General features: G+C 41.6%; 2 protein-coding genes across 3 annotated transcripts in view; one reads left to right on the plus strand and one right to left on the minus strand.

Annotated features, from left to right (window-relative positions):
* The window catches only part of SEPTIN10 (septin 10), a 963,730-nt gene that overhangs the window by 139,824 nt on the left and 809,120 nt on the right, over positions 1 to 14,786 (plus strand). The window lies entirely within an intron of this gene.
* Positions 1 to 14,786, minus strand: part of SH3RF3 (SH3 domain containing ring finger 3) — a 260,962-nt gene that overhangs the window by 78,740 nt on the left and 167,436 nt on the right. The window contains exons 2-3 of the mRNA XM_051616689.1: positions 14,331 to 14,606; positions 6,868 to 6,963 (exon numbers count right to left, since the gene is read on the minus strand). Of these exons, the coding sequence (XP_051472649.1) occupies positions 6,868 to 6,963; positions 14,331 to 14,606 (372 nt within the window). The remainder of the gene's footprint in view (positions 1 to 6,867; positions 6,964 to 14,330; positions 14,607 to 14,786) is intronic.

The raw sequence follows: 14,786 nt of genomic DNA on the forward strand, positions 1-14,786 counted from the left end.
ATGGGAAAGATATTCCTGAATGTGACAGCTGGCCGATTTCTGGTTCTACAGTCCCTGAAACAGTAAGAGATTATAACAATTCAGGTGTGGTTTTGATTAACAGAAATATTGGTCATTACTTATAAATCCATATAACTAAATTATTAATTCATTCGTGTGAAAGTAGGCAGGAGGACAAGCAAGAGAAGACCTGTAACTATAATTGCCAGTTCCCAAAAGGCAAATTTTCACAACCTACAGCTATGTCTAAATTTATGTGCTGGCTTTCACCGTGGCTTACCACAGGTCTCATGACTGTCTGGGCTGGGGTATGACTCAAAAGTGACAGCACTCCCACCTACCTCTGTATGCAGGATTCCCCTCTGTGGCACCCACCTGGGGTGAACTTTGGAGGAACATGCTCTCCCCACACAGAAACCAGAAAGTAACCTAGCATTGACTTGTCTAGACACAGCCTGAGGGGAGTGAGTGATTAGAAAAGGTCAGCAGACCTGAGGAGCTCAGCTAATCTAACTTAGGGGAAACCTGGCATTAAACTCAAAAGGTGACACTGCAGCTCAATTTTTTATCCTGAAGATGGAAGAAAGTCTTACAGAATCTGCATGAACGGTGACCTCATGATGGATGCTAGAAATTAACAGAAAACTGAAAAGAAATTACTCAATTTTTTTAAAACAGAAAGGTTTAAAACCAGAAAGCCCAGAGTCATGCTAATTTACAGTTTACATAGGAAATTAAATCAAAGAGTAAGAGGTTCTTTTTCTATGTAAGAAAAGGAAAAATGAGAAACTGAGCTGTTATGCAGAAAAGATGGGCCACAGATTAAAAATAATGTGCAGCTATATAATATACATATAAATAATTATATGCAAATATATGTTATTATATATTTTAAGTTTAATCTTCTTCTCCCTTTTGACTGCTAATGCTCTTAGTTTTCCTGACTGACATACCAGCTATATGAAGTTCTTTAAATTATTTTACTTTGTATGTGTCTACTAGTACTTTACATCAATATGTTTATTAATGGATCGACGTGAAAATAGTAGTAGAATCATAGAATCATAGCACATGCTGAGTTGGAAGGGACTCATCAGGATCACCCAGTCCAACTCCTGTCCCTGTGTAGGGCACCCCAAGAGTCACACCATCTGCCTCAAAGCATCATCCAAATGCTTCTTGAACTCAGCCAGGCTTGGTGCTGTGACCACTTCCCTGGGAACCTTTTTTGCTGTGCTCAACCACCCTCTGGGTAAAAAACCTTCTCCTGATATCCAACCCAAACCTTCCCCAGTGCAGCTTCCTGACATTTCCCCGAGTCCTCTCATTGGTCATTAGTAGGTGTATAGGTTCTTACTGATGTCGCTCTTGCAGCTTACAGCACAAATTCTGAATATTTTACTTTGAATGTGAAACATGAGAACTGTATTCTGTTCATGTAGAAATCTGATACCAAGAAGTATCTTGGAATATTCTACATTATTCTATGAAAGAGGAAAACAAGTAGGACCAACTTTTTTGAAACTATGAAGGTGCAGGAATTGAAGACTTAAAACAATGTAGTTACAAAATTTGAAAATGCATATCAATAAGGCTTTTCAACATAAATTAGCTGAACATCTCTTAGATCTTACATTATTGTCAGTTTTACAAGGTTCTTACGCCATTTTTAGCTGACACAAATAGAGAAAGAACAGAAAAAAATCAATTCTGATGTTAATGGGTATAATTCTTAACTTGTTAGTGTTAAACCTACTTACTACTGGCATGAATTTGCTCCTCTGAGATTTAGTAAGTCAGCTTTTATAAAATAAAATACTCACATTAGTCTCCTTCTACCCACCTTTAAAAAGCCTCAATTTTTATTAGCATTAAATGATGCTAGCAAGGCTAAAATGAATCATTTTGACAGTTCTTAAAATATGTTCTTTTTGCAAAGGGCACCAAACAAATGTCTAATACTCTGTTCAGGGTTTTTTTTTGTTTGTTTTTGTTTGTTGTTTTTTTTTTTTAAGATTTTAATAAAGGATGCTCTGAAAGGTGCAGAGTATGCTGCCAAAGAGACCACACATATATAAATGATGGGTCAAACCTCAAGGTTGAATTCATTATGAGAGTCCCATAGGGATTCATCTGTCCTGCAGTTGAAGGCAGGAACCAGATTGAGGAGAGAGAATTAGAGATGAGAAGTGGACAGGTCAACAATTGTTGCTGTTGCTGTTGAAAAAAGTTGATGTTGTTGAAAATGGTCAAAATATCTATTACAGCTAGAAATACGCACATGCACACATCTGAATTTTCAATAATATAATGGTGATAACTGCCACTAGGGACATCACGATGTTTGGAAATGGCTGAGATGGGAATCTGCACATAGAAGAAAAAAAGTACAATATCTACAGTCCAAGCCAAATGCCAGACTGGGAGCCACACCACCAGGAAAATGCTAACGAATCCAGAATTCATGCAGGTCCGTAGGCTGGGTTACATGAAGGACTTTGCTAGCTTCAGAGTAATACCCTTCATTTCCTATTGGAAGCCTCTAAGTCTTCAGGTTAACTGAACAGAGACAGACAGACACACAGACAATCAACACTCAACATTTGCATTCATCTGCATGCTAACTAAAGTTTACCCTCAGCAAAGTATACAGTTGCAGTTAAGGAGAAATCCAGATGGGAAGATGTGCCTCTATGTCACTATTCAACAACAATGGCTGGGATCCTGGCAAATGTGCTCAGGTTCCACTATATGGATTAAGCTGTTTTAGGATGACTGGTAGATCCAGTGGTACAACACAAAATGATTAAATGTGGTGCTCTGCCCCGCAAAGCTAATTTTGGAATGGAAAATCATTGTTTTCTTTAAGAAACGCATTTGGCTTCAGATTTTATTTTCTGCTTTTGGCTGAACTCTTTTTAAACACTGACTTGCAAGAATTCTTTTCCTCTGAGTCTCCAGGGAGTCTTGTGGATCTATGCTGCAGGACACAGAAACCATCAGCTCTGCCCGTTCTCCTCCTCCCTCTTTCTCCTAGACCTCATTTCCACCTTTTTCTCTTTTTGACTGTGAAGAACAGGAGAAGATCCCCATTACCCTGCTTCACTGCTCTGTAAAAAGAATTTTAAAACTCCTAATACTACTTAATCACAGCTTTCAGTGCCCCTGCTGCCATAAAACATTACAGCAATGGGCTGGCACTTCATCAATTGTAATTTGCTGATATTACAGTCACAGTAGCGCTCGCCATAATTGCCTTGTTCTACCACTGACTCATAAGGCTTCTTGATCTCAGTCAATACTTCGTTGTGCTGGGGGCTGCAGTGAGAAATTTTTATCTAACAGCTCAGCTTTTTGAATGTCGAGCTCCTGTCCACCTGAGCAGAATGTGTCCCTCCAAGTGTCTGGCACACCATCGACCTCAAATTTCATTCCCAGACACTTAAATCTATTGAGACACACTTTCTTCTTAATTTTTCTCAATTTTACACACAGCAGCACAACATTGCAAGTTGTAAATAGAGATAATAACAGCAGTTATTAAGAATGAAGAAGCTCACTTGAAGACAGTAAAATAAATGTAGTTTGGACTCTGAATTCCTTGCAGGTCCAAAACTTCTCCCAAGCATATGACTTCAAGCCACAGGGATTATTAATAAGATGTTTATTTCAGGACAGAAGGCACCTTGAGAATCAATTTGATTATGTTGTGTTTTTTGGTAGACAAATTAAAACATAAATTATCAGCCCAAATGACTTCTACTGGAGACAAAGGACAGCAACAAAACGAGAAAAAAAAAAATAGTGCAAACTCTCCCTAACAGAGCGTATTGTGTGTGACTCATTCTGCACAAGTCTGCATTGTGAGCTGCAAATATTTATTCTTTATATGATCGTAGCTTCTCTGAGGTTGGGACAGACATGACACTACAGAGGCAGGAAAAAGCCACCTTGCAGAGAGCTGTCAGACACAGCAGGCATGCAAGCACTCTTGCTAAACACTTTTAGGGAATAAAGCATAAAATCCGTGCCAGGTTACACTTCTATGGCTATACGGACAACCACGCACAATGCTGAGATATACGCTTTCTAAAACACTGCAGGGACCAGGTATATTTTGATGCCTTCAGCTAGTTTTTTTGTGCCACTGCTTTGTGACACCCCAGTCTGGCTCTAAAAGTTGCCATCCCAGGTACAGAATCCTTTACAGAAGAGGACCACTCACAAATTCAGTAAGCACAAGGGGGAAAGATGACGGAGCCTAGGGAGATGCTGCAGGCTTTTGCATGGGCCAGTCAACAATCCCAAGTTCTGGGAAACCAGTGGGGTCCTGGTGAGGAATTTACTCACCAAAACTCCCCAAAGGAGCAGCACTGCAATACACCCCTCCTTCCCACCCTGTTGCAGATTATGCCTGCAAACACTTTGTAACAGAGCACTTGCAAAAGTTTTTCTTGCAAACATCTCTGAGGGTTCAGCACCAAAGGGGAGCCACAAAAAGGATTATATCCCGTTTGCAGCTCTGACATGCTCAGCTCTAAGATTTTTTAAGTGACCAACTTGTTTACTAAAGCTCTGGCTGCCATAGCAAGCGTAAGAGCTCTTGTCTGGGCCGTGGGAGTAGCTGAGGACATCAGACCCTGCCCTGAGTGATGGGATCCAGGCTGGAATTCACTCCATCCAGCTTCAGATGCCACACAAAATCCCACGCACTTCGGCTGATTGGCTCACACAAGTGGAAGGCTACTGTAGAGTTAAGCTTTCCTTATTCTGCACATTTTGCCAAGATTTTGAAAACCACTTAATGGACTTGGACAGACTCAAGGGGTGGTTTTAGACTCAAGCACTACTTGTTTAATGGATTTTTTTTATAAACACTGGCATTCAGATTTTCAAAACTTCTTTGGGATTTGGCGTGCTGATTCCTCTTAATTTTTAATGTAAAGTAACATCTGAAGCTGAAGACAGCAACATAATTGTATAACTCCAATAGTTGCATAAGCTCATCTCATATTCAGAACAAGGCCTCCATCCACCAGGATGTGGATGAAATGGGTGGCTAATGTTTCTGTCTGGAGGATCATTTTCTTTTGGCTTCAGAAACCATGGCACAAGTATTATGCCCATGTAACCCAACTATGTCATTTGATACAAGCCTTACAAGTCTCCAGATTTCAAATTTATACAGATAAAATATATGTGTGTGCATATATATACAAATAAATGCGTACGTGCATATAGTTGTATTTATTTTATATACCTGTGTGGTTTTGTATGGATGTACATGCACACACACATTCCTACCTGTGTTCTTCTCTCTGTTGCTTGCTGCCTGGCTGTTTGCATCTCTTTAGAAACTTCCAGCATTGCTGTTCTGACTCTGCAAGGCTACCTCTTGCTCCTTCATGGTCACCCAGGGCATGCTAGTGCCTGGAGAACTTCAGTGAGACAACACTGCACATCTTCCCAATGGGCTGTTCACCCAGAATTCACCCAGAGAGCAGTAATTAAGGAGAACAGACACCTAGAGGTGGGAGATGGGTCAGGATGCTGCACGGTGGTAGCACTTAGAGTCTGCAGGTGAAACTAGAGCTGGGGAAAGGTGGTGGGGTGCAACAGTGGCTGGCTGCTCAGTGGTCCCCAATTCAGTCATTCTCATTTCGCAGGACAGTAACATTGGGGACAAGACAAAGATGGGGAAAAGCATGAAATCTGGGAGAAACCCACTTCTCTCTTTTAATCTTACGCATTCAGCATAGAGGAAAACTAGTCATTAACTTATGCGAGGCAGCTGGTTTTCCAATAATGGCTCCTACACATCCTGGTTTTAATATTATTGTTCTTGTCAACTGTGGGAATGCAATGTATATTAATGATGGTTTATTCCAAATTGGTCATTGTTGGAGTTAATAATTAGGTAGTCAGGCACTAATTATCTCTATTTTGTCTGAAATCATTAACTAAGGAATCTGAAGAAGTAATTTTGGAGGCAGGCATCAGAGCTGCTCACACTCCTCTGTGGGCACAAGGGACGCTTCACCCCAGAGAGCAACACCAGCCTACGCCTGGGAGCAGAATCAGGGAAATATTGCTATAGAACTGGGTGCAGAGTGGCAGCACCTCAAAAAAACACGTATGTGTGTGATGTCCATCTGCTCTTTGCACTCTTGGTTCACTCATAAAGGAGGAAAGCTCTGCAGAGGCATTTTCTGGCACTTGGATAACAGAGCATCTCAAGTGGGGCCACCATGGGCCACCTTGCTCACTGCAGCTCTCCTCCCAGGTGACACCCAGCTGGTTGGTGAGCAGCAGTGGAAAGAGGTGGCACAACAGTTCTGCTAAGAGGGTGTGAAGACACAGCATTTAACATGAAATGACCACAGGAAAACACTCAGCACAAGGATGGGTCCAGCACACAGGGAATGAGAGACCTTAGACACACAGGTGGAGCTGCGCGAACTCCTGCTGGGCCATGGGAGATCTGCAGCACCCCTCCAAAGGTCTGTGCTTTCAAAGCATAGCTGCTGTCAACACCTACCTCTACTCAGGTGCATCCAGATACCCTGACTGCAATCATCCTCCCCTATTTTCCCTACATATTGTGGAGTATACACCAGAAACTGTACATGGGAAGCATTCAAAAGTAGCTCAGGACATGTATTTTGCTGGCCACTTCAACTTACATTGAGTGTATCCTCACAGGGGATGGTGCCTTATGGGATAGCAACCAAAAAATTTCCTTTACAATTATTTTGGTATAATTTGTCCTTCTCATTTAAGAATTTTCAAGGTTATTGTGCTCTTGTGGGGACAAAAACCCCATGAGACATCAAGAGAAGCACCCACTACCACTTTTTACGAACTTACCTCAACATAGAGGATAGGGAAAATGCCAATCTTGTCACCCAACATTCCTTCTGCCCAGTTGTCATCTACCCTCCTGATGACCGTCAAAATTTCATCCTAAAATCAGAGATATACAAAATTTATGATCAGATTTCTTTCAGTAGAAAGATGCCAGTTTTCAATTACTCATACGACAACTTAGGGAGAGAGTACACAGAGGAGGCTGTAAATCATGTAAAAATGTTCTCTGAATCCTGGGCCAGCAGCATCCCTGGCCCAGCATCCTGCCCCAAGTATGCCATACAAACTGCACTGAAGCCTCCTGCAGATGGGTGCATTTTATGTCATCAGCTTCAATGGCCTGGGTACAGTGGTTGGGAATAGGTAACTCCTGGCTTCATTGCAAGGACAGGGAGGACATTTGATCTGGGGGGTCACCTCTAACCCAAAGGATAAAACTCTCTAGTAAGAAGCTGCCCCTGTGTATCTGACAGCCCATTGTGATGCTTGGATGCTCCAGAAGATAAATCAAAAGGAAGCACCAGTGGAGCACAGGTACTCCTGGAAACACCTCCAGAAAGAAGCATAAGATATAGCATGAGGTGCTCAGCAACCGGCCTACACTGCTGATGCACTGAAAGTCAGTTTTTGAGGTAAAAGTGCAAAGCAGGTAAAAAGCCAAGGATAATGTAATAAAAAACAAGTTGTATTCAACTGTAGGATCAGCTTTAGTTTAGACACAAGTTTGTTTTCAAAAACCAATGGCATTTTAATATTATATTTAATCTAGGGGATCTTGTAAAAATTTCAGCTGATGAGTAAGTGTTTTGTGATTATAAAACAAGAGATTAAGCAAAGTACAAATAAGATTCATACTGCTGAAAGTTTCTCTTGATAGAGTAAAATCCTAAAACATGCCAGTCATTGCAAAAGCTCAGGGGACTACAACCAAACACTGAGTTTTCCCAGTTTGAGCTGCTCAACCTGTCCATGGACTTCTGCTGGGGTTGTCATACTAAACCCAGCCTGGAGCCAGCACAGCTTGCTACAAAGGCTGTGGAAGACAGCCCTCTCTGCAGGGCAATCCCTGCATGCTCAGATCTCTTTAGAGCCAGAGGAAAGGAGTGATCTGAGAGAAGCAGCGAAGTGAAGTTTGCTGAGTATGTTCTCTCATGGCATCCAATCTTCCTCCATTCCTGTGCAGAAATGTATGAAAAAGAAAACATCTTCCTCCAGAAAACTGAGACAGAGTTCCCTGCCATTCTCACTTTATTTTCACCACTCTAGGAAAATAGGAGCTACATATAGTCTACCACACTCCATGTAACAAGCTATCCATGTTAACTGCTCAGGCCAGGGGAGCTGCTTTTTGCAGCTACCACTTAGACAGAAATCATTCCCACAAATTCCTGATCCAAGATGTTCAGACCATGGATTTACGTTGATAGAAACTGTCCAGAACAGTGATGTGATGTACTTTGCCATTTTTGAACATGTGCATTTTGAGCACATGCACTTTGAAAGAGTTTAAATGTTTTCTTTGAATTATTCATCTGAATGATCCATTAGGGAAAAGCTCAGAGAAACAGCCACAGACGGAGTCCTTCAGCTATTTATTACAGCTGGAAGGATGCAAAAAGAATTTGTGCATTTAATTTCCTGAAGAAACAGATAGCATTCCTTTCCAAAGCCCTGTCTGCACGGACCATTTTGATCAGTATAAAGAGCTGACAGTAATACATCTCTGCAAAGCTTTCACATTTAGTATCTAGATAAAGGAGGTAAATTAATAAAATTGAAGATTGTATCGCTTCAAGAACCCACTACGAGTGTTGAATCACAAAATCATAGGGGCTGGAAGGGACCTCATTAAGTCCAACCACCCTGCTGCAGCAGGAACACCTAGGGAAGATCACACAGGAACACGTCCGGATGGATCTTGAAAGTCTCCAGACAAGGAGACTCCACAGCCTCCCTGGGCAGCCTGTTCCAGTGCTCTGTCACCCTTACAGTAATGAAGTTTTTCCTTATGTTAAGGTGGAACTTCCTGTGTTGTAACTTGGTGCCATTTCTCCTTGTTCTATCACAGGGCACCACTGAAAAGAGACTGGCCCATTCTTGACACCCACCCTTCACATATTTATAGACTATTTTCTTCCATGCACTTAGAGATGACCTCCAGAATGAGCTGCTGCATCATCTTTCCAGGGATGGTGGTGAGGCTGACAGGTCTGTAGTTACCTGGGTCCTGTTTCTTTCCCTTCTTGAAGACTGGAGTGACATTAGCTTTCCTCCAGCCCTCCTGCTTTTTGTATTTGTTCAGCTAGTTTCTTAACAGAGTTTTTAAAAACCCAAAATGTGATGGGTCTACACTTTAACAATATGTTTATATATACATATGTAATCTTATGTGCAAAATGTGGAGAGATGTGCATATGCATGTATCAGTGTATGTACACAAATGCACGTATATACACATACACCCATAAGATAAAAAATTGAGAAAAATCCTTAAAACTGTAAAACCCCAGAAGCACTTTACTAGATTTAGTTAAGAGGCACCATGCAATTACATTGCTGGCACGGGCTGATCAGGCACCCCTGCAGAAAAGGTTTACCCTGCGTTGATCCTGCTTGAGGATGGGGCAGGGAACGGGTGACCTTTGAAGATCCTTTCCAACTTTCCTTTCTAAGCACCTATGAAATCTAGAAGCACTGGCATACACCCATCTTAGTCTGGCTCTGCCGAGTCTGGCTGCCGAACGAACGTGGTCATAGATGAGAAAACCAGATAGCTGCACACACTGAGACATGCTGACATTCAACATGCGTATCTACGTGGGAGAGTTAAGTGCAAATCCTTGAGAATGCTTTCCATTACAGAATTCCTTTTCAGAAGAGTATTGAAAATCTCCAGGAATTACAGCAAATCCCAAAACATCTTTTGAAACTCTTTATTAATAGAAAGTTTCTTTGAATTTGCAGCCCATGACCTCATTCTATACACCAGGCTGCTGAAAGCTTCAACGTGAACTATTTTAGTACCTTAAATTAGTTGGATTGCTGTGCTACTTATAAATTCCTAGAAAGGTTCCCAAAAGGATCATGAATAGTAAAGAGCCACAGATCTCTCAGCATACCACCTCAACTTTCTGAACTTCCCTATTTCTCATGCACTAAATTGATTTCCAGGCAGCACAAAGGAATCCAAGCTTCAAATCTGATTTCAAGAGGCAATGGTATTCACTGTAGTTTGACAAAGACACCTTGTGCTCTTTTGATGCCTGTTGCTCAAGTCTCTAATTATTTGCTCTCTCCTACTTGCTCAAGTCTCTCTATTCATCACGACTGGGCAGCCTTGTGGCAGACATGTGGGACCTGCAGTTCCAGTTTATAACCATTATCAGAGAGGAAGTCAAAGATAAATCACTTAAAAAGCAATCTGATTGACGAAGAGATCAACCCTTTTGCTGAGAAAACAGCACAAAATTGTGTCCAATAACAGTCGTGATTCACAGCCTGAATTTTACTCTAGTCATTAACAGCCATTAAGGGAGGCAATACAAAGCAGATGTGCCTGCAGTTCTGCAGTGATAACAACTCCATCCAGAGCACTGGGCAGACCTCAGCCATGGCAGGATGGCAGCGCGCGGTGCTCCCAGTACCCGCCGCCCACGCTTGCCAGCTGGCACAAGAATCCCAATCACCAGCTACCGCTGGGACAGTCCCTCTGAGAACAGCAAACACGGCTGGAACGGAGTGTTCAGGGGCTGGGATGCCACTCTTCAGCCAGGAACAGGAATTGGATGTGACGGGTCCAAGATCGGCGCAACATTTGTTAAACACCGCTGTGGGCTGGGAACAAAAGTGTTGGGAAAAGAAGGAAACAGCTGATGTGATTAAAAATGCGATGAACAATAAAGCAAGGGACAGTTGATGCTACCTTGGCAGGTTTGAGACTCATCCACCACTGAGCCTTCAACAGGCCACATAAAGTCATGTATGCAAAGGGTAGTCCAACACCAAGATAACTGTGGGCTGAATTTGGATTCAGTCTAAGCCTGGAGTAACTCCACAAACAGACAATAATGCAGTTACTCCGGAGTTGCACTGCTATAGCTGACAACAGAGTCCTCTTGCGCATGGCTCGTACCAGAGAGAGTGTAGCCCAAGGCTTATTTTTTAAAACAGAAACAGCAGGAGCCCAGGCTCATACTGGTACCACATAAAAAGACATTAGAAAGTTGAGTTAAATGAGTATATTCCAAGGGCATACAATGACGCTCTGTAGGCCATACGCTGATTGCAACCACACTGGTAAACATGAGAAGTAACACTTCTGAAGCTACTGGAGTTAAACTGATGGAAAGCTGAATCAAGGCTGGAGCTTGTCAATACAGAGAGCCAATAACTGCTACCCAACTGATTTAGCTGATCACTGCTAAATACTAAGAAAAAATATGTTAAGTAGAAGATCTGGGATGTTTTGTCTTCTTGAGGCCGCTGTAGAGGAAGGGACAGTGGGGGACCCTATACCTATACATATGCCTACTTTGGGGGGAGGAGTTATGCAGAGCAGTCCACATGGTATAAGAAAATGACAGGTTTGAGCTTTGTTGCACTGAATGCACAAGACAGAGGTTTCTCTGTCCCTCCCAGTTTTATACTTACACAGAAAAAAATATTAAATGTATTTAGCTTGGGCTTTTTATCTGGAGAGTGTTGTGTAAATGGCAGAAGCCCTCTACAGCACTGCTCATTAAGATCTGTGTAAAGCAGACTTAATTTCCTTGCAATCCGTATCTGGAAAAACAGGACATTTTAATTTTGAAAAAAAACAACACACCAAAAACCTAGTAAGAGGAAAGCCCAAATATCCTTCTTTTGTTTTCTTCTACTGCACTGACAGATACTCTGCTTTCATCCTAACAAGGGAGATGGGAAATCCCAAAGACCTGCACAAAAGAAACAAAACAAAATTATACAGAAGATTCCTATGCTTATTTCTCTTCTTGTAGTTCCTCTTCAGAGGAAAACTCTTTTTTATTATATAAATCAAATCCAATTACAAATATCTGGTAGTGCTAAATGAGAAACAGATAGGCTACACTACTAGTTTATATAAACAATATGCTGATGCAAATCCTCTACCTGAGCAAAGAACGAACAGAATAAATGAAACTGAGATCAGGTCCAGCACCTTCAGATGCAAACCAAGACATTCAAATGATGAATATTGCTTCAAGTGACAAACCACATCCGCAGCAATACCATGCTCATGACTCTGTGCAGAGGAACTGACTGAATCAGCAGATGATCTAAAATCTGGGCCAAACAGGAACCTTCATCAGCACAGGTGACAGCTAAAATTAGCTTTGAGAAAACTGATGAAAACATGACGGTGAAGCCCCAAGATAAAAAATATATTATTCACTGTCAGGGAGAGCAACAGGCAAGACATAAAAACAATTACAGTGTGACAGTGTGTGTAGTGGAAGGGGCTAAGGAAGAAAAGAAGAAGAGAAACCAAATCTCCTCAGGGAAAAAACAGTCATCAGGGATAAAAGGATGCAGACAGTAACACAAGGGATCAAAAAAAGAGGAAAATTGAGGGATTGAGAATAGAGCTGTGAAGCAAAAAGAAATTCATATGAGAATGAAACTGAAAAGCCGAAAAATGAGAGCTATCAATAGGCAGTTATTATAAGGGAGGTATACTAATATATGGCACCAAATTTACAAACGAGTCTAGGAAAGAACATGCTCTAACAAAAAAGACCACAACTGCCTGCCGTACTTACTACGTTTCTTTGCTCAAGCAAGCAATGAGTAAGCAGACAAGGAAGATTGCTTCTCAGAGAAGTCAGTTTTACCTCTGGGCAAGCAGCAAGAAAAGCAAGGTGCCAGCAAACAGATATTTACTGATGGGATCTCATTGGTAACTTCTGGGTCACTTTCTGTTAGAGCATAGAAGTTTCTTCTCGCTAAGCAGGCCACTTTCTTGCAGAGACTCACAGCTCCAGGGAGGCTGGGTAGTCACAGGGTTCGCAGCGTTTGCAAGTAAACAGTTTGCTTGCTACAGAGCAAAAGTGCTTAAAAATCTTTTGTTAAATAAATATGAGAAAGTATGCATTCCAGGAAATTGAGTTCTGCTGAGAAACAGGGCATGAGTGAAAAAAGATGTTGCATTCGGCGTGGAAATTGTATGCTGCAAATAATTCATTCAGCTATAATAAGTAGCCTCAGAAGAGGAGGTCAGTAAAATCCTGGTGAAGGATATTTTTATCATCCATTTCATATTCATTTCCAGCGTAACTGTTATTACTTTATGTGATATGATAACAACCACAGACAGCTGAATTAAAACAGAAAATGACAATGAACAGGTTCTCCATGGCATTTGGTGCCGTAAATTAACATTAGGGGATATGCTTTATTTTACTGTGTGTTTCATGATATCCATGAAGCCCACCTAAGGTCAACATAAATTGCTAGGGAGGGGTGGGAGAGGCAGAAAGCAGGTGGGGAGGTGGGGGAGAAAGGGAAAATGTGACATTTAAAATACAAAAGAAATTGCAATATCTCTATTTTTGCTCATTCCAAACAGATTTAATAAAATGTTTTGGTGCTAAGAAAACAAAGACCTTTTTTAAATGTCTGCTTTTTAATGTCTTTATGTTCTTAAAATAGGAAGTACTATGATATATGATGATAGTGTATTTCAACTGCTAACTGATATATGGTTGAATGCAATATACATTTCTAAGCCGAATGGCATTTTAGAACATTAAAACATCTGATCCAATCAGGAACAGTAAAAGACACATTTCTGCTAGATTATTTTTTTTTCTGAAATTGAGTCGTTCTTGCAGAACATTTTGATGCAGATGAAATGTATACTTTTTAGATAGATTATATTCTCAGATAGCATGTAGCCGGTTGTAGTTCTGGAGTTTCACTGGCTTTATATCAACCTTGCTGTACATGACATGAGCTACCTCACTGCCTCTTCCTTCAAACAAAACCAGAGCAATTTCCCGATGATGCTAACATGGGGCTTCCCCTGAGGGGAGGCTTTAAGGCCACCCAGACCTGAAGCATGGCTGGTGTGTGGGACATTGGAGATTCTTCCTTCTCAGGAAGGAGGATTTACAAATGAGAAATCAATGTCCTTCAGCATGTTACATGAGCAGAAACACAACTTAATAAAGGAAATTCAGCCCTGTCAGACTGTTCCCACTAGGCTACCTGAGCTCAAGAACTTTAATTTTCTCAGACAAGAAGCCAGTTGACAGAAACACAGTGCAAGATTTTGCTGGCTGCCTGGAGAAGCCAGGCAGATGTCCCATCAATCCCAGCACCACTGTGCTCCAGGCTTGGCTGCCAGCAACCCACACACCCCATCAGTCTCTACAGAGGCAGCTTTCTAGAGTTTTGTTCGTTTGTTTGTTTTTAATTAAAAAAACCCAGCCCTGTTAATCTACCTTGGTGAAGGTCAGGCAGTCCTTATCTTGGTCTTTATCCTTTATTTCAAAGTCATAAAGTGCTTTGCCCTGAGGTGGAGCTTGCGGGAGGGGCTTGATACACTGGATGTAGCTGGCAGGGAAGAAGCCATGGTTCCCATTGAGCTCCCCGTGGTACCAGTTCTCATCCACCTTTCGCCGCAGTATGATGATGTCCCCCTTGTTAAACTTGAGGTCACCAGGCTCTTTTCCTTCATATGCGTAGAGGGCTTTGCCGTAGGGAAGCTGAGAAATGGTCTGGGGAAACAAAATACACAACACCTTTAAGCAAACTCCAGCCAACACCAGTTTCCTAAAGTCACTTTTAGCTAGAAACAGACTGGTCATCCATGATCAAACTATCCCAATGATTGCAGCTGACTGCTACATAATGCTATACCCTGAACCTGACAGGAAAATTAGGATGCCTGCGAAGGT

This window comes from Apus apus, chromosome 1 (assembly GCF_020740795.1).
Source record: "Apus apus isolate bApuApu2 chromosome 1, bApuApu2.pri.cur, whole genome shotgun sequence".
NCBI classification, from domain to species: Eukaryota; Metazoa; Chordata; class Aves; order Apodiformes; family Apodidae; genus Apus; species Apus apus.